This window comes from Panthera uncia, assembly GCF_023721935.1.
Source record: "Panthera uncia isolate 11264 chromosome B3 unlocalized genomic scaffold, Puncia_PCG_1.0 HiC_scaffold_1, whole genome shotgun sequence".
In the NCBI taxonomy this organism is placed as follows: domain Eukaryota; kingdom Metazoa; phylum Chordata; class Mammalia; order Carnivora; family Felidae; genus Panthera; species Panthera uncia.
The window spans coordinates 41,136,929-41,164,679 of NW_026057582.1; the positions used below are offsets into that span (position 1 = coordinate 41,136,929).

At 37.2% G+C, this 27,751-nt stretch overlaps 1 protein-coding gene across 2 annotated transcripts; it reads right to left on the minus strand.

The window, feature by feature from the left end:
• Window positions 1-274: 274 nt before the first annotated feature.
• On the minus strand, window positions 275-26,835 carry ACTR10 (actin related protein 10). Of its 2 annotated transcripts, XM_049612683.1 has the most exons (13): window positions 26,665-26,835; window positions 24,218-24,290; window positions 21,424-21,506; window positions 20,526-20,634; window positions 16,356-16,463; window positions 14,307-14,374; window positions 13,835-13,914; window positions 9,817-9,852; window positions 7,623-7,702; window positions 7,470-7,543; window positions 3,575-3,656; window positions 2,342-2,543; window positions 275-695 (listed from the first exon to the last, which is right to left on the minus strand). In XM_049612683.1, the coding sequence occupies exons 1-13, from the start codon at window positions 26,739-26,741 to the stop codon at window positions 514-516; spliced, it is 1,254 nt and encodes a 417-aa protein (XP_049468640.1). In that variant the 5' UTR covers window positions 26,742-26,835; the 3' UTR covers window positions 275-513. The 2 variants fall into 2 exon arrangements, with proteins under 2 accessions (XP_049468640.1, XP_049468641.1); XM_049612684.1 differs by lacking the exons at window positions 24,218-24,290; window positions 26,665-26,835 and adding an exon at window positions 21,781-21,836.
• Window positions 26,836-27,751: the final 916 nt, after the last annotated feature.

Here is a 27,751-nt window from a genome sequence, read left to right on the forward strand (position 1 = left end):
CTATGTTACTAAACATTCTCAGTCCAAAGAGTCAAATATATTCCTGCAAAAGCAGCATTGTAACATGGACACATAAATACCAAAACAAAAGAATCTGAATAGACCCAGGTTAATATTTGAAATACCTGGTAATGGTAATATTATTTATTCTTGAAATAATTGCTGAAAATAATGAAATTAATGAACTTTCCAACGCTCAGCTCAGATTATGTGAATTGTGGAGGGAAAATGTTATATTCCTTTTGAAATTAAACTGTGTAACAAACTTCCAAAATTAAACCGCTTTACTATATTTTATTGATATAAATACAACAAATTTCATTAAGCATCAGCTACCATTTTACCACTACACAAGAAAAACAAAAGTCAAAAGAATCGCAATGCAAAAAGTCATTACAGAAATGTTTTCATTGCCATAAAGTCATCTCTAAGAGCATCCTATATACTTTGTACCATTTGCTTATAATCGATTAGATACTTGATATGAAGCAAAGCTGAATTTTAATCAAACTTTTATTTCTCAGTGGAAAATGCTCTCTTCATCAGAGGTGGCTGAGCTTTTCCGACATCAAACATCATCTCCAACGGAGGGTTGTTAAGAGAACACCAATCAGGTATACGGCCTGTCTGATTATAATATTCCTTTGAGACTGAACGGCTCCCAAGTATGTCTTGTAGTGCACCAAAAATAGCTCCTGTGTGGTTAAAAAAAACAAAACAAAAAAACAAAAAAACGAAAAAACCCAAAAAACCATTTTTATTTAAGATGTAAACTTTTACCAGAAAATTTTATGTACACACACGTCCAACTCATTATTTGACGAGTGAAGTGCTGAAATTCAGCAATGCATAGTCAGTCTTCAAATTAATTGCAGCTATTTTGTATCCTATATTTTGAGTAACAGGGTAAGCCACAATTCCTGTGTGAAAGTGACTTAAATGGCCTATAGCAGACTACAGTGAAAATGCTACCAAGCATTAACTGTGTCTAAAAGCAGGTGAGGTAGAGTGGAGTGGAAAGTATTTTTAATTCTGTGTAAAAACAGTAAATAATACTTTTAGTTTTCTTTGCCACAATTCCAAGATTGTATGTCAATAAATAAAACAGCACTGTAAAACGTAATAATCATCGTTATAATGCCACCCAAGTCTCTGCTAAAGACTTTATAAAGACCCACAAGGTGGTCTTTAAAAAATAATGCAGTAACTGGGGCTCCTGGGTGCCTCAGTAGGTTAAGTGTCAGACTTTGATCTCAAGGTCTGTGAGTTCAAGCCCCATGTTGGGCTCTGTGCTGACAGCTCAGAGCCCGGAGCCCATTTCAGATCCTGTATCTTCCTCTCTCTCTGCCCTTCCCTTACTCATGCTCTGTCTCTCTCCCTCTCTCAAAAATAAAAAAAAAAACATTAAAAATTTTTTAAAGAAAATAAATAAGAAATAATGCAGTAACTAAATCTATTTGTCCTAGACCAAAATTACATTTTGACCAAATTTTACTTTACAAGAAATACAACATTCATTTAAAATTTCAATACTTTTAGGGGCACCTGGGTGGCTCAGTCAGTTAAGCATCCGGCTTCGGCTCAGGTCATGATCTCACGGCTTGTGAGTTCGGGCCCCGCGTTGGGCTCTGTGCTGACAGCTCGGAGCCTGGAGCCTGCTTCTGATTCTGTCTTCCTATCTCTCTGCTCCTCCCCTGTTCTCTCTCTCTCTCTCTCTCTCTCAAAAATTAATAAACATTAAAAATAAATAAATAAATAATAAAATCTCAATACTTTTTCTCATGATCAAGATACCTATTAGCTGTAAATGCATCATAAAACACATAGCAGAATTATACAAGTATACACATCCATGCTTGTTTTTCTCTTCAAAGTACATATGTATATACTAGCTCTAGGCTATTTCCTGATTTCAACGGAACTATCATTTCCTATGAACTATCATTCAATGAACTCAGTCACAAAATAAAGTGTAATTATAAAATAAAGAGATCAATTCTCATATATGGCTCACAGGTTAGCTTTAGAAGGAACTAAAACAAATGTCTTGAGCAATGGTAGCAGCACTGGAATAAAGGCACAGCTATCACTATTATGAGAAATGATTTTCATTGGATGAAGTTTATTTAAAAAATTAAAGTGCAAACGCCAAGAGAAATAGGGATATAACTCTGAAAATTAACACTTCAAGGAAAAGTCAATGTTCAAAGGAAATTATTTAATAGTTCTATTAGTTTGTTACGTGAATGATTTTTAACACTGAATCTATTACAGCCATTAATATACCATTCAGGAACCAATCACCATATAATCATCTATATTGTAAAAACTAAATTCTTACCTCCCAACCACGCCACACAATTGGCCTTTGCAGGTGGAGTATGGATTCGGAATGTCTTGGTGCCGAGTACTTTTTTATATTTTGGTTTTTCTACCAAATACCTTATTTCCGCCAGCAATCTGTGGAGAAATCCTGGCAACATCGACGTGCCACCTATGACTACCAAATTCTCTGCGAGCTGCTTTCTGGTGTCTATTGGGCACTGTTATTAAAGAGAAAGAAAAAAAAGAATTTATCCTTAACTGTATGAATAATGCTTGACTGGATTCAAGACAATATACAGATTATGTGTTATAAATTAAATAGGTGATCAGTACTATTACCACAGAAAAAACGCACAGCAAGGTTTCTTTAACAAGGGAGTTTTTCATGTAGCAAATATAACCATGAAAATATTGCTATATACTTACATGGAACTTGAAAGATTTTAAAATCTAACAGTTTAGAATTTAAAGTTCCACAGGACACACGGTAGTTATATGTGAGTAATCTCATTTTCAAGACAGAATGACTGAGTCGAGCAAAGAATAGGAGAAGAAATAAAAGAACTTCATTACTTTTTTTCGTAAAGAAAGTATATGATAACTTCACAGTATTATATCCAGAGCCAGTTGTCAAGTGGGAAGAAAACATTCTTAGAAAAACTGTTTCCACATCAGTTCTAAGAATTATAATGTTAAAGTCTTTCACTGATGCTATGTTTTTCATAAAAGTCTCTGAGCAGAGCCCCAGAGGTAGACAGTATCTTCCAAATCGATGGTATTTCACATGGAATTCTGTGATTCCAGTCATTAAACAAAGAAGACATTATCATATACCCTATGGAATTTAAAATTCAATACTACCCAAACCTGCACTTAAAGAAACTACAAGCTGTACCACGTACAAACTAAAAATCTGATATTGTTGCTAGGGAAAAAATACACGATAGCACTTATTATCCCTCAGTTTGAAATGTTGTTAAGTACCATATTTCAGTGCCAAAGTCAAACTCTGAAACTGTAACATTTAGCAGAAAAGCTAACATTGTAACCAACAGCTAAAATAAAAATACAGAAGATAACATGTAAAAATTTCCTCAGGGCACCTGGCTGGCTCAGTCCGTACAGCATGTGGCTCTGGATCTCGAAAGTGTCAATGCAAGGCCCACATTGGGTGGAGAGATTACTCAAAAACATCAGTTTCTCTAAAGGGCTGTAGTTAAAATGGAAACTTTTTGCAAAATCAAAATACCTGTATAAGAGAATCCAGTATTAAAGTGGCAACTGATTTCTCTTCATTATCTTGTTCAAAAAGAATTTCCACAACCGAATCTCTAGTGAGATTAAAAACAGAGAGTGCTTTGTTGGCATCATATGATAGAATATATATCATCAGTTCTATTTTTTAAGTACCAGTACTATGTTAACATAGCATAATTATGAAAACAGAAGGTGTTTGGGGGCACATGGGTGGCTCAGTCGGTTAAGCGTCTGACTTCGGCTCAGGTCGTGATCTGATAGTTTAGAGGCTCGAGCCCCACAGCTCAGCTCTGTGCTAACAGCTCAGAGCCTGGAGCCTGCCTCAGATTCTGCGTCCTCCTCCCTCTGCTCCTCCCCCACTTGCACTCTGTCTCTCCCTCTCAACAATAAACATTAAAAAAAAATTAAAACACGAGGTGTTTGCATTTGTAAATGAGGAGACCAGCATCTGCCTCACAGGTGTTTGAGGTGAGGATTCAATGAATCAATAGAACAGTGCCTGGCACACAGGAGGCCCTCCTTATGTATTAACTGTAACTATTATTATGTACAGATTAACAGACATTTTGCCCAGTTATACTTCCTTAAGCCTAATAACAGAAAATAAGTGATTCTATAAAAGTTAGTTAAGATTCAAGAAACAGATCTGGGGGCGCCAGGGTGGCTTAGTCAGTTAAGCATCCAACTTCGCCTCAGGTCATATGTCACAGTTCATGAGTTCGAGCCCTGCATCAGGCTCTCTGCTGTCAGCACAGAGCCTGCTTCAGATCCTCTGTTCCCCTCACTTTCTGTCCCTCCCCTGCTTGTGTGCACTCTCTCTCTCTAAAATAAAAGCAAACATTAAAAAAAAAAAAGATCTGTAGTGATACAAAAGATTTAAAAACAAGCCCCTCCCCAAGCATTTCTCTTGTTTTTAAAAATAACGTATGGCAAAGACTGCTAGTTGCCTAATAAAATACCCATTTTCCATTTTCCTATTTGTTCTCAAAAGAACCCATTTTGGGATAGCACAAGGAAGGTCTTTGTGGTGATGGAATAGTTCTATATCTTAATTGTGGTGTGATTACAGAAATCTACGTGTGATAAAATTATACGAACTATATATACATGTTACACTGATGCCAATTTACTGGTTTTGCTATTGTACTACAGTTAAGTAAGGTGTAACCATTGGGAGAAACTGCGTGAAGAGTACATGAGGCTTTCCTATATCATCTTTGCAATATCCTGTAAATCCTGTAATTTGAAAAAAAAAAAAAAAAAGCTCCATTTTTAAGCTGGATATAATGCCCTCCTCCAGTTGAAACACTGTATTTACCTGCTTCCCTTGCAGTTAGATGTGTAGCTAAGGAACAGACAATGAGATGGAGGCAGAAGTGGCATTTGGGACTTCTGAAAGACATCTCCTTAAAAAGGACAGGAGCACTTTTTTCTTTCCCTTCCTAGGGCTGCTTGCTTTAAACACAGATATAGTAGCTTTAACTGTATTGATATAGATACCACCCTGGTATCTAAGGACAGGGCTACCCCCAAAAGGATGAAAGATGAAGGATGTTTGGGTCCCTGGTGGGAGCTGTCATACCATTCCTGGACTATCTACCTCTGAGCTTCTTTTAAAAGAGAGAGACGGGGCGCCCGAGGGGCTCAGTTGGCAAAGCACCGACTATTGATGTCCGCTCCAGTCATGGTCTCACAGTTCGTGAGTTCCAGCCCCGCGTGGAGCTCTGTGCTGATAGCATGGAGTCTGCTTGGGATTCTCTCCCTCCCTCCCTCTGCCCCTGCCCAGCTCACCTCCTCCTTCCTTCCCTCCCTCTCAAAAACAAACAAACAAACAAACAAACAAAGCTGAAAAGAGAGAGACAAACTCCTATCTTGGTGAAGCCACTAGTGTCAGGTTTGTGTCACTGGTGGCCAAACTAAATCCTGAGCAATGCAATACAAAACTACCTACGCATACGCATATATCAACACTATTTCTTAAAAATAAGATTTAGATCAGACTATGCCCAACACTCTGAAGCTTTCTTGAATCTTCTTCAAAACATAAAATTCTCTTCATGAGGCTCCACCCACTCACTAGCTCCTCATGTCATCAGTAAGGTTATTGAGGCCTGCAGTATGCTGAACACTCGTAGGTAGTCAGCCACTTGCTGTAATGCCTGCAGAATTCCACTCCTACCAGTTGAGTTGAATGCTTACGGAACAAGTTTTCTTGTTCCAAGTCTTTTATTGCCAATAGATTTGATATTGAAATTATGCAATTTTACTGTTACTTAACCCACAAAATACTAGGGGTAGAAAATAAGTTGTTTTTCTATGTGAACTGTTGAAAGCTTCGAAAAGACAATCATTTTTAAAATCTTTTTAATACAGGTAATCCAAGTATAAAAGTCTAAAAAAACCACCAATAGGAATTCTGTACCAAGACGGATACACAAATAACTTTAAGTTCTCACTGCACTTAAAAATTCAAATGACCCTTCTGACTTACGAACTGTGTGTGTGGTCTGAACCGTGTCTAATTATGTTTCAGTGGAACTCGATTTTTAGTAGGAAAAAACACATGAGCAGACGACTGTAAATCCACTGGGTCTGAAATGTGAGACACAGTGTTTTTTTTATTCCCAAATAACCAAAAAGCTATTATGAACCAAAAAGTTGCATATTCATCTCCTTCAACATTTATTTTCTTCTTGTATTTTGGGCTCTACTATACAACCTGGAGAAAATTTAAAACAGTAATTTAAGGAGTATAACCTAAAGAAGAGGTAAAATGATAAAAGCTACTACCAAAAAGTATTACATTCTCACTCTGTTGTTCTCCTCCTACCCTACCATCTGTAACATCTGTGTATTCATGCTCACCCTTATAGATCTCAACCTCTGTATTACCTCAGATCTTCACTATCTACATAATTCTTTTCTGTGGCATCTTCTGATCTAATAGTTTACAAATGAAACTTATAAATACAAATTTTATTTTTTATTTTTTTTATAAGAGCTACAAACTATTTATTTTTACTGTTATTTTAGAGAAAGTGCACGTGTGACCAGGAGAGAAGGGCAAAGGGAGAGAGAGAGAATCCCAAGTAAGCTCCACACTCCGTGCAGAGCCTGATGCAGGGCTCGATCCCACGACCCTGAGATCATGACCTGAGCTGAAATCAAGAGTCAGATGCTCAGGGTGCCCCTGTATGCCCAGGTGCCCCTGTACATACAAATATTATAAAGCTTGTATATAAACAAAATGCTATTGTTACCAATATAATTATGTAAGTCTGTAACTTATATAGCATCATTGGATAGAATAATCTAAAGAAAATGAAAAAGTGAATTACTAACTGGTCCTTAAGATTTAGCACATTTGGAAGAATGCATTCCTTCTAACATGACGTTTCAAAGCAGGTGCCAGCAAACTATGGCCTGTAAGCCAAATCCAGCCCACTTATCTTTGTAAATTGGAACACAGCCATGCTCATTCATTTACATATTGTCTTGTGGCTGATTTTGCATTCCAAATTGTAGACTTGAGTACTTGCAACAGAGACCATATGGCTCACAAACCTCTTTACAAAAAAGGTTTGCTGAACCCTGTTTTAAAGTATTGTACTTTATTCTCTACCTTGAAGAATAGTTCCATTACTTCTAAATTACTATGAAGAGCAGGAAAAAAATTTTTTTTAATTTAAATATTTTTATATAATTTTAAAAATTTTACAAAATAAAACTTTTCAAAATTAAGAAGTTGAATAAAATAAATCATGAACAGCGAGGCGTACTGAAAAACACATAAAATTGTTAAATCAGCAACATTAAAGGCTTATATATTTTTAAAAGCCAAAAATTCATTTCAGTTCATTATTTTGCTCATAAAAATTAAGGTCTACCTGATTGATCCAAGAACATGTAAAATCTTCTCTCCATCTAATGGGTAGTCAACATTTGGGGGTGGTGAGGGACGCTGAAATATAAATATCATAAGCATAAATACATAGGTTATAACCTCTGAAAAAAAGAATATACATTTATTTTTAACTTACCTCAGTATTCCCATCAATATTAAATTTTGCTGCTTGGATTTTTAATCCACGTTTCAGATCACTTACAAAGCAAGTGCGCACTTATAAGAAAGAAAAGGAGATTTTGTTATGGTTTGTGATTGAATCGATCTCTGTCCCAGTTAAAACAATTCTATTCAAGTGGACATACTGGTCAGCTATTCCTTCAGATTTTACAAACTATCTCTGCCTTTAGTTTGGTTATGAGAATGTATTCACAAATAAAAAACTTCTTCATTCAATGAGGAATAAGATATGTTGTGTGCTCATCTTTCATAAAACCACATTAAAAATAAAACACCTCTGAGAAAACTATATGTTTTATATTCCTGGCATAAAGAGTACCATAATAAAATTTAGTATTATGAATATGTAGCTATTCTGAGTACCACGTTCCTTTCAACCACTGCTATCCCTAATCTTATCTATTTGATTCTTTTTAAAAATCTTGGTTGGCCAGGGTTGCCTGAATAGCTCAGTTGGTTGAAGGTCCAACTCTTGATTTTGGCTCAGGTCATGGGTCATGGATCAAAGCCTGTGTCAGGCTCCATGCTCAGTGTGGAGCCTGCTTAAGATTCTCTCTCTCTTCGTCTGCCCCTCTCCCCTGTTTGCATGCACTCTTTTCTCTCTACAAAAATAAAAAATAAAAAATAAAAATAAAATAAAAATCGTGGTCAGAACGAACGCAAGGCTAAATTTTGCTCTTAGCTGCAGTAAGGCTCCCTTAGTTTAGGGTTTTTTGGCGTATTATTTTCTACCTCTAGCATACCCCAACACTACCATTTTCCCTCTATCCCACTTTTTTTTTTCACTTTGAACATTTATTCTGTCAAAAATTATTTGAGTTGCAAAGTATCTTTTACAACAAGCTGCTTCAAAATATTTTCAGAAGGTAAGGAATAAAAAATGTTTAGAAACAAAATTAATGTTGAATGTGAAAAATCTAATGACTTGGTCAATTACTTGCAAAACACGTTAAATATATGTATCATAATAAGAGTCTTTTTATTCGTTAAAACATATTGAGAATCTACAAGATACTAATATGCTAATAGTAAGCTAGGTGCTCAAGTTACTCGGGTATTATCTATTTTATTCAAGTCCTCATAAATAACAAAGCAAGATAAGTATCTACATATTGTAAAACTCAGGTATTACAATAAGTGAAGAAATTTTAGGTAATTATATCACATAAGTAAACAACATAACGAAGAACAAGATCCATCTTTCAGCTCCAGCTCTAACCCTACCTACAGTATTACACTGAACAAATCACTTTTGTTCAGGGCCCCAACCACACCAGATTATCTTCAGGTCTCATTTAATTCTAAAATCCATTATTGTCTGATTCTCTCTTATGAATTTTACATGACATTGTCAGTACTGAAGAATATGAAATTATATTTTAAATGCTTTTCCTTTCAGTGAATCAAAATACCAGAAATCTCAATTTAAACATTATCATAAAAATACACTCTAGCAAAGAAGTAATATATCTTTTTAAAGCAACTCCAAGGGTGCCTGCATGGTTTAGTTGGTTAAGCGTCCAACTCCGGCTCAGGTCATGATCTCACGGTTCGTGGGTTCAAGCCCCAAGTCAGGCTCTGTGCTGACAGCTCAGAGCCTGGAGCCTGTTTCAGATTCTGTGTCTCCCTCTCTCTCTGCCCCTCCCCCACTTGTGCTCACGCACGAGCGCTCTCTCTCTCTCTCTCAAAACTAAAAATAAACATTAAAAATTAAAAAAAAAAAAGTGAATCCAATATATTTTGGCCCCAAATATAGAACTTCTAAAGTCAGTAAAATGATTAACCTTGTATATATGTATTTAAAAACTAGAGTAAAAAAAATTCTATACAACATAAAACCAGTGGCTTTCTTAAGCAGTTTATCTGTTAATTCATACTGTGCAAACTATTAATTCCCTGGTATTACTATATACTCTATAATTGTAGTTTCTTCAATAAGACATCATAAATAATGGCAAAAGCTTCCATAAATCTAAAGGAAAATAAACATTTTATTTACATTATCACATAGCTTATCCTGTATATTAAATACTTTTAGGATATTACATTATCAATTGAATATATGTTGTACATCTGTAAATATTTAGAAACACATGCCCTCTAAACTAATACTTAAGGATAAAAGGGACAAAAGTGGGAACTTAGTTTACCTTTAATGTCCTCTAGGACACCTTCTGGAATTGAACCTAAAACAGAAATTTTATTTAGAGAAGTTTAATAATAAGCAAAAGCAGTCCATTAAATTGCGCTCACATTTCCACTTTCCATTTGAGCAAAATTTTTTAAAGAGCTAAGTACTATAGCTTTTTAAAAGCCAAATAGAAACGTCACCATTTTTCAAGGCCAAGCCAAAGCACAGAAGTTGAAGCCAGATGTGCACCAAGTCCTACCAGATATCACACACTCAAAACTTGGATAAACAAGATCTAATAATATATTAGAATAATTGGCACCACATAGAAATTGACCACAACAATCCTTTCTGCTATAAAAAGATTTGTTGGGTATCTTGTGGTAAAATACTTAGAAGAAATAGGAGTTATTAATTTTTCTTGTACAAAAAGTGAGGTTTCAAGTTTGCTTATCCTCCTGTGATGTCGGTAATATGCTAACCTAATACTTATTTTTAGAAAGGATCAGACACAGACTCTCAACTTTTTTTCTTCAAGGTAAAGGTGACATTTAAAAAAAGTGAGCAAGAATGTATCCATTCAAAGAAATCGATACAATTTAGGGAGCCTCTAGAAGGTGGATGTTTGGATATATTACCATTTTTATGTGATTTTGTTGCTAAAAATCTAGTTCTCTAAGTCAGGCTCAGAAACAAAATTTTCTAACCTAAAATTAAAACCTTCTAAACTCAGACTTTTTAACTCATTGTTAATTATGTAAAAATATTCCGATTTATAAGAACAAATTATTTATATCAAAGAAGACAGAAATTTATAGCTGAAAATGGAATCATGATTTAATAAGGGTAATCATGCACTTCTTCCATCTGAACTTACATACCTTGTTAGCTATATCTTTAAGTTATGGCAGCCACTAAAACTAAGTATTAATAGAAATTAAACTTGAAAGCCACACCTTCAAAATATTAACCCATAACTCTTAAAAAAATATTTTATCACCTTGTTTTGAGGAACAAAAAACTTTTAGCCCTAGTTAAGTATAACGTTAGAATTATTATTTACCATTATCTTGTCCTTCCCAAATTCTTACTTTTGTGTGTTTCATAATATAGTCATAGTGGTATACACACAACTTATAAATAAACACACATAGGTATTGAAGGTATATGCTCAAAAGCTTTTTACTGATGGGGTCAGTGTGTGATCAAAAACTTTGAAGACTTCTGTCCTTAAGTGTCGGAACGTACCTCACAAAAGGATAGAGATTTCCAAAAAAATTTTAATTTGGCTATAAAGAGATGAGAGAAATGTAACTATAATATAAGTGCTAAAAACTGTAACATTCAATTAATGTTATATTTTCTTTAGGCATATTCAAATGAATTTCAAAATGTAACAAAGAAATTTTGTAACATGAGAAACAGTTTTCTTTAGGCAAAAAAAAAAAAAATGTAAAGCAGGCTTGAAAATAAAACCCTTATTTTAGCTGGGGGTAGATGCTACCCCCCTATATTCTTATATAATTTTCTTTTAACTGTACACTTTTTGTTGAATCAATGTACTTGGGTTAGTCTTTATAAGTTACTTTAATGTATTTATTCTTTTTGAACTAGGTTCCAAAAACTAAATGAAAAAACTCATTCAAAGTTCATATAAGGATACCCACATATACATGAGATTTGTGTCTCCTCCTTGCTAAGAACCTTGACAAGAGATATTTTAAATGTATTTGCATTTCTGATCCTCCTACACGTGTCCTTCAGCAAACAATGATATGATTTAATTCCTCAATCAGTAGGACTGCAAGGCTATCACAGACTCAGATTTGGGAAAATATGTCACGGAAAGATTAGAATCAGAGACCACGATGGTTGGTTAAAGAAAGGGTATCCAAGAATGTACAGTTCAGAATTGTAAGGAAATGTTATCATCACTTTTAAAGATCTTTATTAAAAATACTTTGAATGCTACATTAAACTCATTATCTTTGGATACTTTTGTCTTCATGACATACTAAAAGAGTAACAAAATTTCCCTGTAATAGATAAATTAGGGGTGCCTGGGTGGCTCAGTCAGTTGAGTGTCTGACTCTTAATGTGATGACCTTGTCTGGCTCAGGTCATGATCCCAGGGTCCTGGGATCGAGCCCATGCTTAAGATTCTCTCTCTCTGGGGCACCCTGGTGGCTTAGTCGGGTAAGCGTCCGACTTCAGCTAACGTCATGATCTCACGGTTCATGAGTTCAAGCCCTGTGCCAGGCTCTGTGCTGACAGCTCAGAGCCTGGAGCCTGCTTCAGATTCTGTGTCTCCCTCTCTCTCTTCTCCTCCCCTGCTCACATGCTCTCTCCCTCAAAAATAAATATTTTTAAAAAATTTTTAAATAAAATTAAAAAAAAAGAAAAATATATAGAAGAATGCAATTATTATCTTAACTACCAAAAGAAAAACAGGAAAACAATATAAGCAAGGATAAACGTCCTAAAAACCTGTCTTTCTCTTTACAACATTTATTTAGTGCCTAAGTAGTATACTAAGTGCTTCAGATTGAAAAACAAGTAAGACAGATCCCTAAAGTGTACTGAAGGAAATTGGTGAGTTAACAGGTAAATGAGGATGTGTCATATGTGCTGTAATAAATGCTGGTGAGGGCTTAACAGAGAGGGGAGAAATTTATTCTGCTTGGGGGAAATGCGAAAGGCTTCACAATAAAATGACACTCTGGCTGAGTCACGTAGAGGGATGAAAAACCCAACCAGGCAAAGAAAAACATCCAGGTATGAAGGCTCAGGTTTATGGGAGGACTAGTGGTGCCTGGAAAACTATACGAAATTTACTGTAGCTGAAAAAGGTGCACAGGGTTAAGTTGAATAGTTAGGGCTACAAGGTAGAAAGTCAGATTGGGAAGAAATGTGTTATCAAACACATAATTTGGATTTTAAGCTGTGGAGCCAGCAGAAACCCTCAAGCCAAAGAGCAAGGTAATCAAGTTTGTATTGTGGAAGTTACTCCTGGCAACAGTAGAAAATAGACTGAATACGTCCAGAGAATGGTCTCCTGAAACAATCCAAGCAAGAAACAATGAGGGTCTAGTTTACAATGTCTTTGTTTTCAGATGGTCAGTGGTATAGATGATAGAGAAAAGGAGATGAGATTAAAAAGAGATTTCTGAGGGAGAACTGAAAGGATTTTTAACTCCCAGTCCTCTAAAATGGGAGATAAGGAAGATGGCATCTTTATCTGATAACAATTTGTTGAAATAAATATGGAAGAAGAGATAACGTGTTCCCATTTTGAAGGTCTTAAATGTGAGGTACCTAAACATGCCTAGTTTACATCTAATAATCAGTTGGAAATATGAGTATCAAGTTTAGAAAGGTCAGGCCCAATGACACATTTGAGAATCAACAGCATACTGATGTAGCTGAAGTTATGGAAACAGATGAGATCACTGTTAAAAACCAGTGGGGGAAAAAGAAATAAAAGAACAGATCCCTAGGGAATATCAGTAGAGAAAGCAAAAACAGGGGGAACCAAGGAATACCTGGAGAAATAATAGAACATCATAAAGGAAGAGAGCTCAGAATGCCAAGGGAAGAGATAATATCAAGAGTATAGGACAGGGGCACCTGGGTGGCTCAGTTGGTTGGGCATCTGACACTTGTTTTGGCTTGGGTCATGATCTCGCAGTTTGTGATTTTGAGCCCCATGTCAAGCTCTGTGCTGGCGGCATGGAACCTGCTTGGGTTTCTGTTTCTCTCCCCACCCCCCAACTTCTCTCTCTGACCTTCCCCCCAAAAATAAACTTAAAAAAAAAAAAAAGAGTATATGATAATCCACAATGCCACAAGTCTAGAAAGTATGACTAAGATTAAATTACTGAACTTAAGAGGTGAAGAATAACCCTATAACTGAAGCAATGTCATTAGAGTGACGTGAGGGAAAAGAGAGTAACTATACAATGGGGCAAAAAACCAATATGAGCCGAAGAATGAAAAGGGAATATAAACCAGTATTAAATAGTTGAAAATAGTTTTACCCATCACAGAGGGAAGGCTCTGCTCTTTAGCAGCACCTGTGTCAACAGTACATTGTTCCAGTAGCTGAGTTTCCAACTCCCTGAAGGTTAAAAAAAAAAAAAAAAGTTACTGGAATTAAAATATTGCGCTTGATATCTTCTCTTATTTAATACTTTTACCACATCATAGTGGGTTATAATGCTTTACACAAAAGTGGTTTTATCCTTAAAAGATGAATACATTGTGGGGGGGAATGGGCTAAATGGGTAAAGGGCGTTAAGGAATCTATTCCTGAAATCATTGTTGCACTATGTGCTAACTAATTTGGATATAAATTAAAAAAATAAAATAAAAAGATGAATACATTCAAGGCTAAGAGAGAATGGATTGAGTGACATTAAATGTCCATCAACCTTCTATTGATACTATCAAAATATTAACATGTTTTTGTGGCACAGGTGAAGCAAATGTGCTAAATCCCAAGAAACTTACTTGTGAAGAGCTTTTCCTCCTAGAGGGAGTGCTCCCCAACAATTTAGTACTGGGATCCCTTCATATATCTATAGGGTAGTCAAGGATGTAACCATTTTAGGAGATAAAATGTGGTTTTCTTGGTATTTTCCTTACCTTCTGCATATTAAGTCAGCTTTGGTAACAGGTTCTCAATATTTTTAAGAGGTACAAAATATCAGTCTTTTTTCAAAATTTTCTCCAAAGACAAAGGTTACACACACCCACACATACACACACAGAATTCATTAGTTAGAACTGATAAAGTAGCTACTGAGCACTTGAAATGTGGCCAGTTTGAATTCAGATGTGCTGTAAGAACAAACCCAATACCAAATTTAGAAGACTTAACACACACATACAGAAAGCCCTATAAAATATCTCATTATAGTTTTTATACAACTTATGTGGAACTAATAGTTTGAATATATTGGGTTAAATACAGTAATTGCATCTTTCACTTATACTTTAAAAATGTAGCTACTAGAAAAATTTTAAATTACATATGTCTCACGTTGTGTTTCTACTAGAGCTGAGAGGATAGTGGACAATACTGTACTGAAGATTTGCTACCTTATTTTCCATATTGTCTGTAAGTACAATGTTTAAAAAATATATATATTGGTAAGAGCACTGGCTTTAGAAACAAACATGGTTATATACCTTGGCTATATGCTTATATGACCTGTAGTCAACTATCCCAACTTTCCATCTTCTCATTTATATAATAAAGAGAATACTACTTGTGTGGCAGGATTGTTACAAGATATAAACACAAAATAGTTTATATTTAAAAAGCTATTACCAGGGTGCCAGGGTGGCTCAGTCAGTTAAGCAACGGATTCTCGGTTTCAGCTCAGGTCATGACCTCAGGGTTCATGTGTTGGAGCCCCGCCCCCCACAATGGACTCTGCACTGACCGTGCAGAGCCTGCTTGGGATTCTCTCCCTCTGCCCCTCTCCCTGTCTTGTGCATACTCTCTCTCAAAATAAACTTAAAAAAATATCTAAAAAGTTTAAAAAAGATAAATCAAAAAGATGTTAACTAATTTAGTTCTTTAGGAGCTACTGATTCTTGATTTCATGCCCACAAGCATTTCTTCTAATAAATACGTATGTAGATCTCAAAACTGCTCAAGAATCATGGATTTACAGATTTCAATCTCATTTTCACTGGAGCCATGTGCACTGTAACATTTCTAACAGCCTTTACCTATACCCTGCTTCTAATGACAAGGAATGCACCAGTGTATTCAGTCACTAATTCCATTTTCGGACAGCATGAATTACCAGGAAGTTCTTCCCAATGGTGATTGATACAAAAACTACGGCACTTGCTGAGCAATTACTACATGCCAGATCATATGCTAAATACTTTACATACATTACCCCATTTAAGTCACACAATACCCCTCCATGAGGTGGAAATATTTTAATTCTCATCTCATAGTTGAGAGACCTAAGGCCCAAAGAGATTACCTGACTAGTATCATATAGATAGTAAGAAGCATAGCTAAGATTTACCACTTAACGTATTTGATTCCAAAACCAACATCATAAACCCTATGCGCTATTGCCTCTGTGATAGCCTGCAGAAATAGAAAAAGGAGAAAACGTACTCATTTTCCCACAGTAAGTCCTTCAGCTATCTGAAGGCAGATTTCATGTTTTTTCTTGATTTAACTTTCTCATTTCACTTTCTCCAATTACTCTTTGTATTACCTTTTCTTAGAACGTGACTAAGATAGTCAAGTCCTATGACACATCCTAATTAGCTGATGTTCTTCTTAAACACTGAACATGATATTCAAGAGGTCTGACCCCTGGAGTATATACTGGGACCATGTCATAATGGTAATTTCCACCAAATTTCAGTCTCATGACAATCTTGGGAATTTTTTCTACATGGGAATTCATATTTGTATATGGTAACCCAAAACAGTTTGATACCACAAACACCAATCATAATAAGCCTAATTACTGGGAAAGTAAAGTAAAAGCTGTGAAATAAGCTTTTGACAAAAAAAGATACAGGTAACACGAGGCTCTCCCTATATCCACAATCCAGAACCATGGCCGAATTTATTCCAAGTGTCAGAAGAGCCATTAGATGACTTGGAGCAAGTAGGACAGATGGAACCTGGGAAAGAGCAAAACCAAAATAACAATTACAACAACAAAACCTGAAGTATTAGTAGTCGAAGATGCTTCCCTTATATTTCAAATATACTTGAAAAAATTCACAGTTAACATTATATTTATGATAGCTTTTCAACCATTTTATGGCTGTTTGTTGATTTATCTGAATTTACATAATCTAACTATATACCTTAATAAATAAAAACACTCCTGGGGCGCCTGGGTGGCTCAGTCGGTTAAGCGTCCAACTTCAGTTCAGGTCATGATCTCGTGGTCCGTGAGTTCAAGCCCCGCATCGGGCTCTGTGCTGACAGCTCAGAGCCTGGAGCCTGTTTTGGATTCTGTGTCTCCCTCTCTCTCTGACCCTTCCCCATTCATGCTCTGTCTCTCTCTGTCTCAAAAATAAATAAATGTTAAAAAAAAAAAAATTAAAAAAACAAACAAACAAAAAACCACTCCTTAAATCCTTTAAGTTGTTTTTATTCCAAATGACAATTATGAAACATTTTTATTAATTCTTGCTCTTTGTCTTTTGGAGGAAAAAATCAAAGAGATAAAAGAAGAGATACAGAAACATAAATTCTAAGGAAGATATTAAATTAAAAAAATAAAGAGATGCTTCTGTCATCAAAATGAAAATTAAGAAAAGGATTCTTTTTTATTTATTCTATTTTAATTTAATTTAATGTTTTATTTTACATTGGCGGGGAGAGAGAGAGAGAGAGAGCACGCGACACGAGCAGGGGAGGGGTAGAGAGACAGAGACAGAATCTGAAGCAGGCTCCAGGCTCTGTCCCAGCTGTCAGCAAAGAGCCTGATGCGGGGCTCAAACTCATGAGCAATGAGATCATGAACCAAGCCAAAGTTGGACGCTTAACCGACTGAGCTACCCAGGCGCCCCAAGAAAAAGATTCTTGATTGTCTTTATTCACAAAGTTTGTAATATGAACTCTATCTATCTATCTATCTATCTATCTATCTATTTTAATGCTTATCTTTATTTTTGAGACAGAGAGAGACACAGCATGAGCGGGGGAGAGGCAGAAAGAGAGGGAGACACAGAATTTAAAGCAGGCTCCAGGCTCTGAGCTGTCAGCACAGAGCCCAACGTGGGGCTCGAACTTGTCAACTGCAAAATTATGACCTGAGCTGAAGTTGGACGCTCAACCGACTGAGACACCCAGGCGCCCTGTATTTATTTTTTTTTAATTAATTAATTTATTTTCAGAGAAAGATAGAGAACCCAAGCACATGCATGAGCCAAGGAGGGGAAGAGAGAGGGAGAGAGAATCCCAAGCAGACTTCGCACTGTCAGCACAGAGCCTGCCACAGGGTTCGAGCTCATGAACTCTGAGATCATGACCTGAGTTGAAATCAAGAGTTGGACACTTAACTGACTGAGCTACCTGGACGACCCTGAACTCTAGTTCTAAAATATAATATAGCAGTTAAAATTAAATTGAAGATCTATAAAAATCTTTGGTTCTATGTGACATTTTTCAGTGAGAATTTTCCAGATCTGGTGACACCTCAAATATTAAATAAATATTCAATCAAAATATGAAAGTCCTCATAACTAAATGCTAAAAATAATGGCTGTAGTTCCATTATCTAAGTGGACACAGCAGGTTTCCAGCCACATACAAGATAAGGATACCAACACAAACCCACTTAAAGCTCTAAATGTAAATATACTCATCTGTTTTATTCAGATAAGTGTTGATGCTGCTTCCTGTTTTGTTTTTTTTCTAAATGGCAAACCAAATCCCTAAGTTTATGACATCAGTAAGTACAGGAGAATATGTAACCTGTTTCTCTGGGCCTGCCTTACTAAACTATAACTTAGAAGTATTAACTGTTCTTTACTCATAAATGCATTGTGATTTCTGATATATTTTGAGCTCAGTAGAATATATGAAAAATAAATTGTTATGTGCTTAATTTCTTTCTTTCTTTCTCTTTCTTTCTTTCTTTCTTTCTTTCTTTCTTTCTTTTTAATTTTTGGAGAAAGAGAGAACGCAAGCAGGGAGAATGGCAAAGAGAGAGGATCTTAAGCAGGCTCCATGCTCAGTACAGAGCCCGACACGAGATGAGATCCCACAACCCTGGAATTGTGACCTGAGCTGAAATCAAGAGTCAGATGTTCAACTGACTAAGCTACTCAGGCACCCCTAATTTCTCACCCATTATACACATTTTCTACAATCTTCTAGTCTCCCTTGTTGAAAAACCCTAAATGTGTACGGCAAAAATTTTCAAAAATTTGAATAATAAGGATTCTGGCCTAAAATGAAATATAATCATCTTAAACCATAATTTTGGTTTTTAAATAATCTTGACCCCTATAAAATGAAAACTATAAGTAATATTATCACAATCAAGATTTGAGAGTCATTCCTAGCACTGCACACTTACTCTAAGGGAGACATTATTTGAATATTAGATATAATAAGATATAATACGAATTTTTTTTTATGTAATAGGAATTTCTTGGTATAGTAGGAATTTTTTTTATATATAATAGGAATTTAAAGACTAACATGAAAGAACTAAAGAGTTTAGAGCAGTCAGAGTAACTAAACACTGGAAACCAGAAAGACCTGCAAAAAATACATCATAAGCTCCATAGTAAAGGGGCGCCTGGGTGGCGCAGTCGGTTAAGCGTCCGACTTCAGCCAGGTCACGATCTCGCGGTCCGTGAGTTCGAGCCCCGCGTCAGGCTCTGGGCTGATGGCTCGGAGCCTGGAGCCTGTTTCCGATTCTGTGTCTCCCTCTCTTTCTGCCCCTCACCCGTTCATGCTCTGTCTCTCTCTGTCCCAAAAATAAATAAATAAAAAAAAAAACGTTGAAAAAATAAGCTCCATAGTAAAGAATGTATCTTTTAATTCTAAAAAAGTCCCCTAACATAAGGGGTGGCTCAGTTGGTTAAACATCCAACTTTGGTTCAAGTCATGATCTCACGGTTCATGAGTTCAAGCCCTATGTTGGGTTCTGTGCTGACATCTCAGAGCCTGGAGCCTGCTTTGGATTCTGTGGCTCCTTCTCTCTCTGCCCCTCCCCGTCTTGTGCTCTCTCTCTCTCTCTCTCTCTCAAAAATAAACATTAAAAAAAAAAGAAAATATCAGTAAGAAGAAATCTTCAGTTTTCTAAGTATTAGATGAAATGCTGATTACATGTGAAATAACCATACAAAGAAAAGAAGATAAATGGTCAATTTAAAGTGGTTTGAGTGTATTCTCACCTGGTTTCTTAAATGGATTGTGTAGTATATACAGTGAAGGAAATTAAATGAGGATCTTTTAGTTTAAGCTTTAGTACCTACAAAAAACAACAACAGGGGCGCCTGGGTGGTTCAGTCCGTTATGTGTCTGACTTTGGCTCAGCTCATGATCTCACAGTTTGCCAGTTAGAGCCCCCCCCCCCCCCCCCCCATCGGGCTCTGTGCTGACAGCTCAGAGCCTGGAGCCTGCTTTGGATTCTGTGTCTCCCTCTGTCTCTGCTCCTCCCCCACTCATGCTCTCTTTCTCTCTCAAAACTAAATATTAAAAAAAAAAAATTAAAAAGCAAAGTAATGGGGCGCCTGGGTGTCTCAGTAGGTTAAACATCTGACTTCAGCTCAAGTCCTAATCTCGCAGTTCGTGAGTTTGAGCTCCACATCAGGCTCTATGTTGACAGCTCAAAGGCTGGAGCTGCTTTCAGATTCTCCATCTCTCTCTGCCCCTCCCCTCCTCACACTCTGTCATTCTCTCTCTCTTTCAAAAATAAAAAATAAACAATAAAAAAATTTTTTTTAAGAAGGCAAAGTAATGAATCTCTTTAACAACAACAACAACAACTGGGGTGCCTGGGTGGCTCAGTAGGTTAAGTATCCAACTCTTAATTTTGGCTCAGGTCATGATCTCACAGTTGTGGGTTCAAGCCCTCTCAGTGCAGAGCCTGCTTGGGATTCTCTCTCCCCTCTCCCTCCCTCTCCCTCCCTCTCCCTCCCTTCCCCTGCTATCTCTCTCAAAATAAACAAATAAACATAAAAAAAATTAAAAAGAAACAACATAAAAATAGGTACCTCAAAATACTTGAAAAGAACACGAGTGAGTGTCTCTCTGAAGTGGGAAGGACATAATACCGACTCGATAACCACAACTCGGCGGTCTCTAGGATTCACCAATAGATGCCTGGAAGGTGACAGCTTTCATTTATAAACGTAAATAAAAGTTTGTATTTATTTTGGCACATAGTGCAATTTTGTTAAGAAGAGAAAGACATCTTCATTTTATTACTTGGTAAAGATAACATTCCTGACCTCTTATTACATGCCGTGCACTGTGTCACGATCTTTGTTAACACAATTATCTCAGAAAACAAAAGTTACAGCCTAGTCTGAACACACACTTGAAGCACTAAAAAGATTTTTTTCTTTTTTTAGGTTACGAAAGTAATATATGCTCATAAAACTCCAAATATAATAGAAGTTTATAATTTGAAAAGTACAAATATTTTACACTTCGACTACACAGAAACTACCACTTACAGCAGTTTGTATATCTTCATTATTGTCCATGTGTATGCACGTACTTTAACAGAAATATTTATTCCATAGATGTTGTTCTGCAACTTTTTTCAAATATCAATATATCTAAGACACCTTTTATATAACTACATATACAGAACTCTTTTTTAATGGCTATAAAGTGTTTCACTCTATGGATATATAATAATTTAATTATCCAACCTCCTTTATAAATGAACATTTAATTTGCTTTCAGTATCTCTTATGCTTGCCAATCGTCTAGTCTTCAAATATATTTTGGAAACGGCTGAAAATAAACAAGTAAAAACGGTAATGGAAGACAACTCTTTTTTGCATCAGATGTAACACAACCAAATATCACTATGACTGGCATTAGGAAAATCTAATCACAAAAGCTGGGGGGGGGGGGGGGGGAACCATAACTAAATCTTACCTGAAATACAGTATGTGGATGAATTCCTTTAAGTAGGAATATAATTCTTCTGTATTGATATTATATTGAACAACTTTGATAGGCTACAAAAAATTAAAATGATTTATTAATTTATAATAACAAAATAATTTCAAATATATGCTTATTTATTGTACTAATCCATTTCCCAGTAATACATCAAAAGTAATCTGTATTGAGAATAAATACAAACCCTAAATATAAATTAATCACTTAAATTAGGAATCTTTAAGAATTGGCTCATCGAAGATGACAGAACTTTTGGTTTGTGGGGATAAAAGTATGTGTTCACAAGCAGAGAGCTATGCTCATTCAAATTTTTCCTCTATCTGGACTTACCATTTTGCCAGGACTGATAAAAATCAGCACTGATTAAAAAGTATGAAAAGCCTCCTTGGGGCGCCTGGGTGGCGCAGTCGGTTGGGGGTCCGACTTCAGCCAGGTCACGATCTCGCGGTCCGTGAGTTCGAGCCCCGCGTCAGGCTCTGGGCTGATGGCTCAGAGCCTGGAGCCTGTTTCCGATTCTGTGTCTCCCTCTCTCTCTGCCCCTCCCCCGTTCATGCTCTGTCTCTCTCTGTCCCAAAAATAAATAAACGTTGAAAAAAAAAAAAAAAATTAAAAAGTATGAAAAGCCTCCTCAAACACTCCAGACTTGGTTCAGGGCCTGCAAGTCACTCTCAAAGCACCAACACTTTCCTGTTGATAAGATCATCCCACTTAATTACTCATAAAATGTGTACCTTCCCAACAGACTACCTACTCCAAGGGCCAAGCACACGGTGTCGGGCCTACGATACATCTTCCTTTAATTAACACAGTACCAGGCACAAAGTACATGCTCACAAATACATGTGGTAAAAATGAGAACATACACTATTAGCATTACAACAGTATAGGCAAACACTCCCAAGCCATGAGTGCTAAGTCAACACCAATACATAACAGGGACTTCAATTATGATCCTCAGAAAGCTCTAAGTACTCTGATGCATCACTGGCAGACCTCTATTTACTCTTTTAATGACAATACCATTAGCTCCGCTAATTTCATGATTTTATGTAGCTTAAAAAAGGTTCCAAACCATGTATGGCTGATTAGAGATTAATCTTCACAGAAATCTGTCTTTTCCAGATGAAGATAAAAGCTGAAAGAAATGGGGCGGCTGGGTGGCTCTGTCGGTTGAGTGTCCGACTTCGGCTCAGGTCATGTTACCGTTTGTGAGTCTGAGCCCCACATCAGGCTCGCTGTTGTCAGTGCAGAGCCTGCTTCAGATCCTCTGGTCCCCCTCTCTCTACTCCTTCCCTGCTTGTGCGCGCGCTCTCTCTCTCTCTCTCTCTCTCTCAAAATAAACAATTAAAAAAAAAAGCTGAAAGCACTAAGAAAAGTGTCAATGAGAATGTTAAAGTTCTTAGTCAGGAATCTATCTAGTAATTTATCAAGTATCACATTAAAATCAAGTATTATAAAGCAAAATAACATAAAAAGTGAATAGACAGGAACTTCCATCACATTTTGAATACCACACCACATATATCTATTACATTAACGCAAGGATTTGCAGAAAATTTTGCAATCAATAAAATGATTCCCTAATCAAGCATAATTAAAAAGCTTTCTGAATCAACATATTTTGTGTTGATCTTAATGATCATCCCCATGCCAAATATAAATTGATGTACTAATCTATTCTGCTACAACATGTGTTTTATAAAACCAAATATGATCATATCCCATTGTTAAATAAGGGAATAATGTCTGCATAACATGTAATTTGTATTATGTTCGTTATTAATTCATGTAAGGCAAGAGGAGCTAAAATTCTAACAGTTATAACTCTCATCAAGAAAGAGAATCATCAACTCAGTAACCAAACAGGTAGGCATCCTTTCAGATCTATTTTTCAAAAGCTTAAATGATTTTCTGTACCAGAGGCTCCTTTTCCAAAGCAGACCCTTTCATGACTCTTCACTGGGCTGCATTTCCTCTTGGTTCCACCTCGACAATAAATAGCCCCATTGGCCCCACACCCTATCATCTGCCCAATCTCAACACCCACTGACCAAAGTTTTCAATCCATCATTTCATTTTATTTTTACTATCTTCGAGAGAGCCTCCAGTCACTCTCAGTTGCAAGCCAAAGCTATTCCAATTTTTTCCTGAGGGATCAATTATTATTTTGCAAAGTTACATGGGTTTTATATGGTCTCCCTCAGCCCTACTTTTCCCATTTGTGATCAAAGGGAAGTTCTTCAGGAATGCAAATATTAAGTTAAGGCAGGAGCATCTGTATTTGATTTTAATAGGTGAATTCTATGGCACGAAAAATTATTCTTCCTATTGTTCTATAAGTCCTAATCTGCCAAATTAGCTTTGGCAGGAAACTTTTAAAATGAAATAATGATGTAAAAAATTTTTCTTGGAATACAGTCATAAGTTATATATTTAGCACTGTTCTAATCAAACTTACTTGAAGTCACATAAAAAATACTTTACAGGGGCACGTGGGTGGCTCAGTCAGTTTGGTTAAGCATTCAACTCTTGATTTTGACTCAGGTCATGATCTCATGATTGTGAGATCGAGCCCGCATTGGGCTCTGCGCTTACGGGCAAGAACCTGCTTGGGATTTTGGTATTCTTACTCTCCCTCTCTCTGTCCCTCCCCTGCTCGTGTGTGCGTGCTCTCTCACTATCTCTCTCAAAATAAGTAAATAAACATTAAAAAAAAAAGTTTACAGTACAGCATTTGTTTTGGTAAATTGTTAAAAAAAAAAAATACCTTAGGCAGGCCAGCTTTTTTTATCACACTAGGAATTATGCATCTTGGACCAGTTTCTCCAGCAAATCCACACCTGCAAATAACAGAAAATTGAAACATTCAACTTATAACATTCTTTCTGTGTATTTGTCACAGAAGCAAGTTTTTCTACGGTTGTTTCAAAGCAGTGGTCACAAAAAACATATGAAAACATCTCTGATGTATTCAAAGGGGCAAAGAAACTAAAAAGAAATACCATCCAATCCATTATTGTATATTATAGGTAAAAAGAAAAATTGTTTCAAATTAGTGATATTGTAAACCAGTATACTATTTCAGAATTTCAGATCAGCATGCACTTTTTTTTTAGTTTTAAATTTTACCTAGGGTACCTAGGTGGTTCAGTCAGGCATCCAACTCATGATTTCAGCTCAGATTATGATTTCACAGTTCGTGTTCACAGCATGGAACCTGCTCAGGATTCTCTCTCTCTCCTTGTCTCTGCCCCTCCCCTGCTCTCTCAAAATAAACTTTTTTTAAAAAATAAATTTTACCTTAGTTTCAGGGAGCATATCTCTATAACACTGGATTTCTACTACATTATGGGATTTTATTTCACATAATGAAATCCCATAATGTAGTAGAAATCCAGGATTATAATTATAAGTTACTCATAATTCCATCATTCTTGTATTATTAGCTTCCATATTGATGTGTTTGCTTTTGGTCTTTTTTTTTTTTTTACACTATGCATATTTGACATAATCACGCTATTCACACATCATGAACTCACACAATAAGCTTCTGCCCATATTATTATAGTCTTCACTGTTATGTATATTCAATCCTCTTATTATTTACTTATTTATAATGTTTGTTTATTTTTGAGAGAAAGAACACGAGCAGGGGAGGGCAGAGAGAAAGGGAGACACAGAATCCAAAGCAGGCTCCAGGCTCTGAGCTGTCAGCACAGAGACTGACGCAGGACTCCAACCCACGAACTGTGAGATCATGACCTGAGCTGAAGTCGGACGCTTAATGGATTGAGCCACCCAGGTGCCCCCTAATTCATCCTTTATAAAAACAAACAAAAAAACCCAAAAAGGCTTCTCCTGAGTATTTAGGTATTTCCATGTATGTTTCATGTTAGTACAACAAAAATTTCCAAAAAATGCTGCTAAAAATGATCACCATGTAAGTTTAGTTTTAACATTATCTCCTCCTGTCCTGTCTAGTTTTCAGTACTGCTCTCCTATCCCCAAATAGTTCTTTCTATCTTCTACTAGTCACATCATGTTTACTTACACCAGTTCTCAAATTCCCCAGGATGCAACAACCCACTGGTTGATTTCAATTCCTTTCTTTTACTTCATAAATTCATCTTATCACCCTCCTGTTGTCTTTGTCAATAATCACCTTCCTGTATAGCTTTCTGCTTCTCATTTCCTCATAGCCAGAGTAATTATCTTTGTCAGTCTCAAGGTACTTATCATGGTATTAAAATAAGCCTTTAAAATAAGAAAACATAAATAAGGGAAGATTTTGCATAGAACACTAAGAGAATGTCATGGATCAAGAACTATGTTTAATCCAATTCTGAAGCACCTGAAGTCTAATTCTTAAATAGGCGGTTTTGACCCTTACTCAACAAATAATTATTAAACACCTACTATATATTAGGCAATGTTCAGATATATATAAAGATTTTCAGATGTTTCTATTTCAAATACCTATATGAGGCAATTCTGGCTGTTACTTTCCTCTCTCTTGAACCTAGTACAAGGGCTCTCAACCTGAAGTCCAAGGACCACTGTGATGGTTCGCCAAACCCTGAAACCCTGTGCAAATATTTTAAGGTTTGTGCATCTGTGGTTTTCTTTCGGTCGTCAAAGGGATCTATGCCATCCAAAAGACTGAAAACTAATACTCTAGTGTTTACAAGTTGCCTTTTAAAACGTCAAATTTCCTAATCTAAGATTTTGGGGGGGGGCGGTGCAACAAAGGATCTCGAGTCTTACTTATAGGGCTTCACCTCTTTGTTTATGTGTGCAGTTTCTCTCATTTGACTTCCTACTCTTGGGGAGCAATGGCTCTGTCTTGTACTCGAATTTCCAGTACCAACAGCCGCTCCACTCAATAAATTATGTCTACGTTAGTTCGGTTGCTACCTTCCCAAGCAAACAAGACCAGGATAAGGGTCTAAGCCATCACTGTCATCCCCTGCATGGAAGACACCAGCGGAGAAGACAATTCTCTCGAAGCCTCCTAGGCCTCCCCAACAGTCAGAACCGGATCCTCGGGATTCATATCGCTCACAGTGAAAGGAATACGGGCCGTCATTCGCGGAGGTGCGGGAGGAAAAAGTGGAGACCCGGCGACCTGCCCAGCGAGCCTGGGGGGACCCGGCCCGGGCCTCGACCACCCGCCCTCCCCCGGGGACGACCGCAGCCAGCGCCGCCGTCACTCACTTGGTAAAAGCCTCTCCTAGGTCTATCACGACTGCCGTTTTCTCCCCGCCGCTCCCCAGGCCTTCATACAGAGGCATGGTAGTACGGAGAACAGTAAGAAAGAGAGCACAGTCTTGGAAACCACCAGCTTCGGCTCTCGGAGGGGCGGGGCCGAAGCGACAGCGCGCGGGCGTGGCGACGGCGGGGACCTCAGGTGGCCGCGGCGCTCCGGGCCCGGGCTGTCACAGGCTGTGCCTCATTCCACGTCGGATCCAAATCCTCCAAGACGTCCCCGTCGCCGGTACTAAGATAGAAGAGACACGGGCGCCGGCGGATCGGGAAGCGGGATGAGCAAAGGGCCGAAGCGATCAGGCGCGCCGGGCACCCCGAGTGGGGCGGAGTGAACCGGGTCCTTTCCGCCGGCCACGCCCTCAAACGGCGCCTGGGGCGGAGGCTTCCCCCGCGCGGCTGGGTCTCCTGTCTCCAGGTGGGGGTCATTGAACACAAAAAAAAGCCCCAGACCTTGATTTGTGCTGTCTTGGGGCAAAATTTGTTGTGCCAGGTGTTTTACCTATCGTTTATGCTTCTCAGGAAATAATGAGAATAAGTGTTATCTTTTTACCTGTACGAACTGAAGCTCAAAGATATTAAATAACTTTAAAAAGTTTTTTTTTTCCTGGGGTGGTCATTCCGCTGAAAGTTTTCGTTGTAATCCAAAACAACAACAACAAACAAACAAACAAACCAGGGAAGTAGTGTCAAGGAATCTCTATGCAGGAACAGACAGGGTGGTTTAATGGAAGGAACATTGAACCGAGAGTTTGTTTACTCAGAAACTGAGGAGCTAGCTGTGTAATCCGAGGAAAGTTAGTAAATCTGTGCCAGGGCGGGCACACAATTGGAATTATATAATATGGAGTGTTTACAACTTTATCATTTCACAGCTCTACTTTTTTTTCTGCTGAAATTGCCCATGGAAACGGGAGTTAGTGGGGTAGGTTGCTGCCTTGTCTCTGAACGATAGGAAGAGGAATGACCCGTTCATCCCCAGTATGTCTTCCTTACCTGTGTGGATAAGGGATAAGGTCTTTCCATAGTAAGGGTTAAG

Excerpts from the sequence above, each read along its gene's own strand:
- ACTR10 (XM_049612683.1), bottom strand. The coding sequence starts at position 26,741 with ATGCCTCTGTATGAAGGCCTGGGGAGCGGCGGGGAGAAAACGGCAGTC. Across the intron at positions 16,464-20,525 it reads TTCTTTTCAAGTATTTTGAG|GTTCCATCTGTCCTACTTGC; the intron begins GTACCTATTTTT and ends GCTCTTTCCCAG. Across the intron at positions 696-2,341 it reads TTGTGTGGCGTGGTTGGGAG|GAGCTATTTTTGGTGCACTA; the intron begins GTAAGAATTTAG and ends TTAACCACACAG.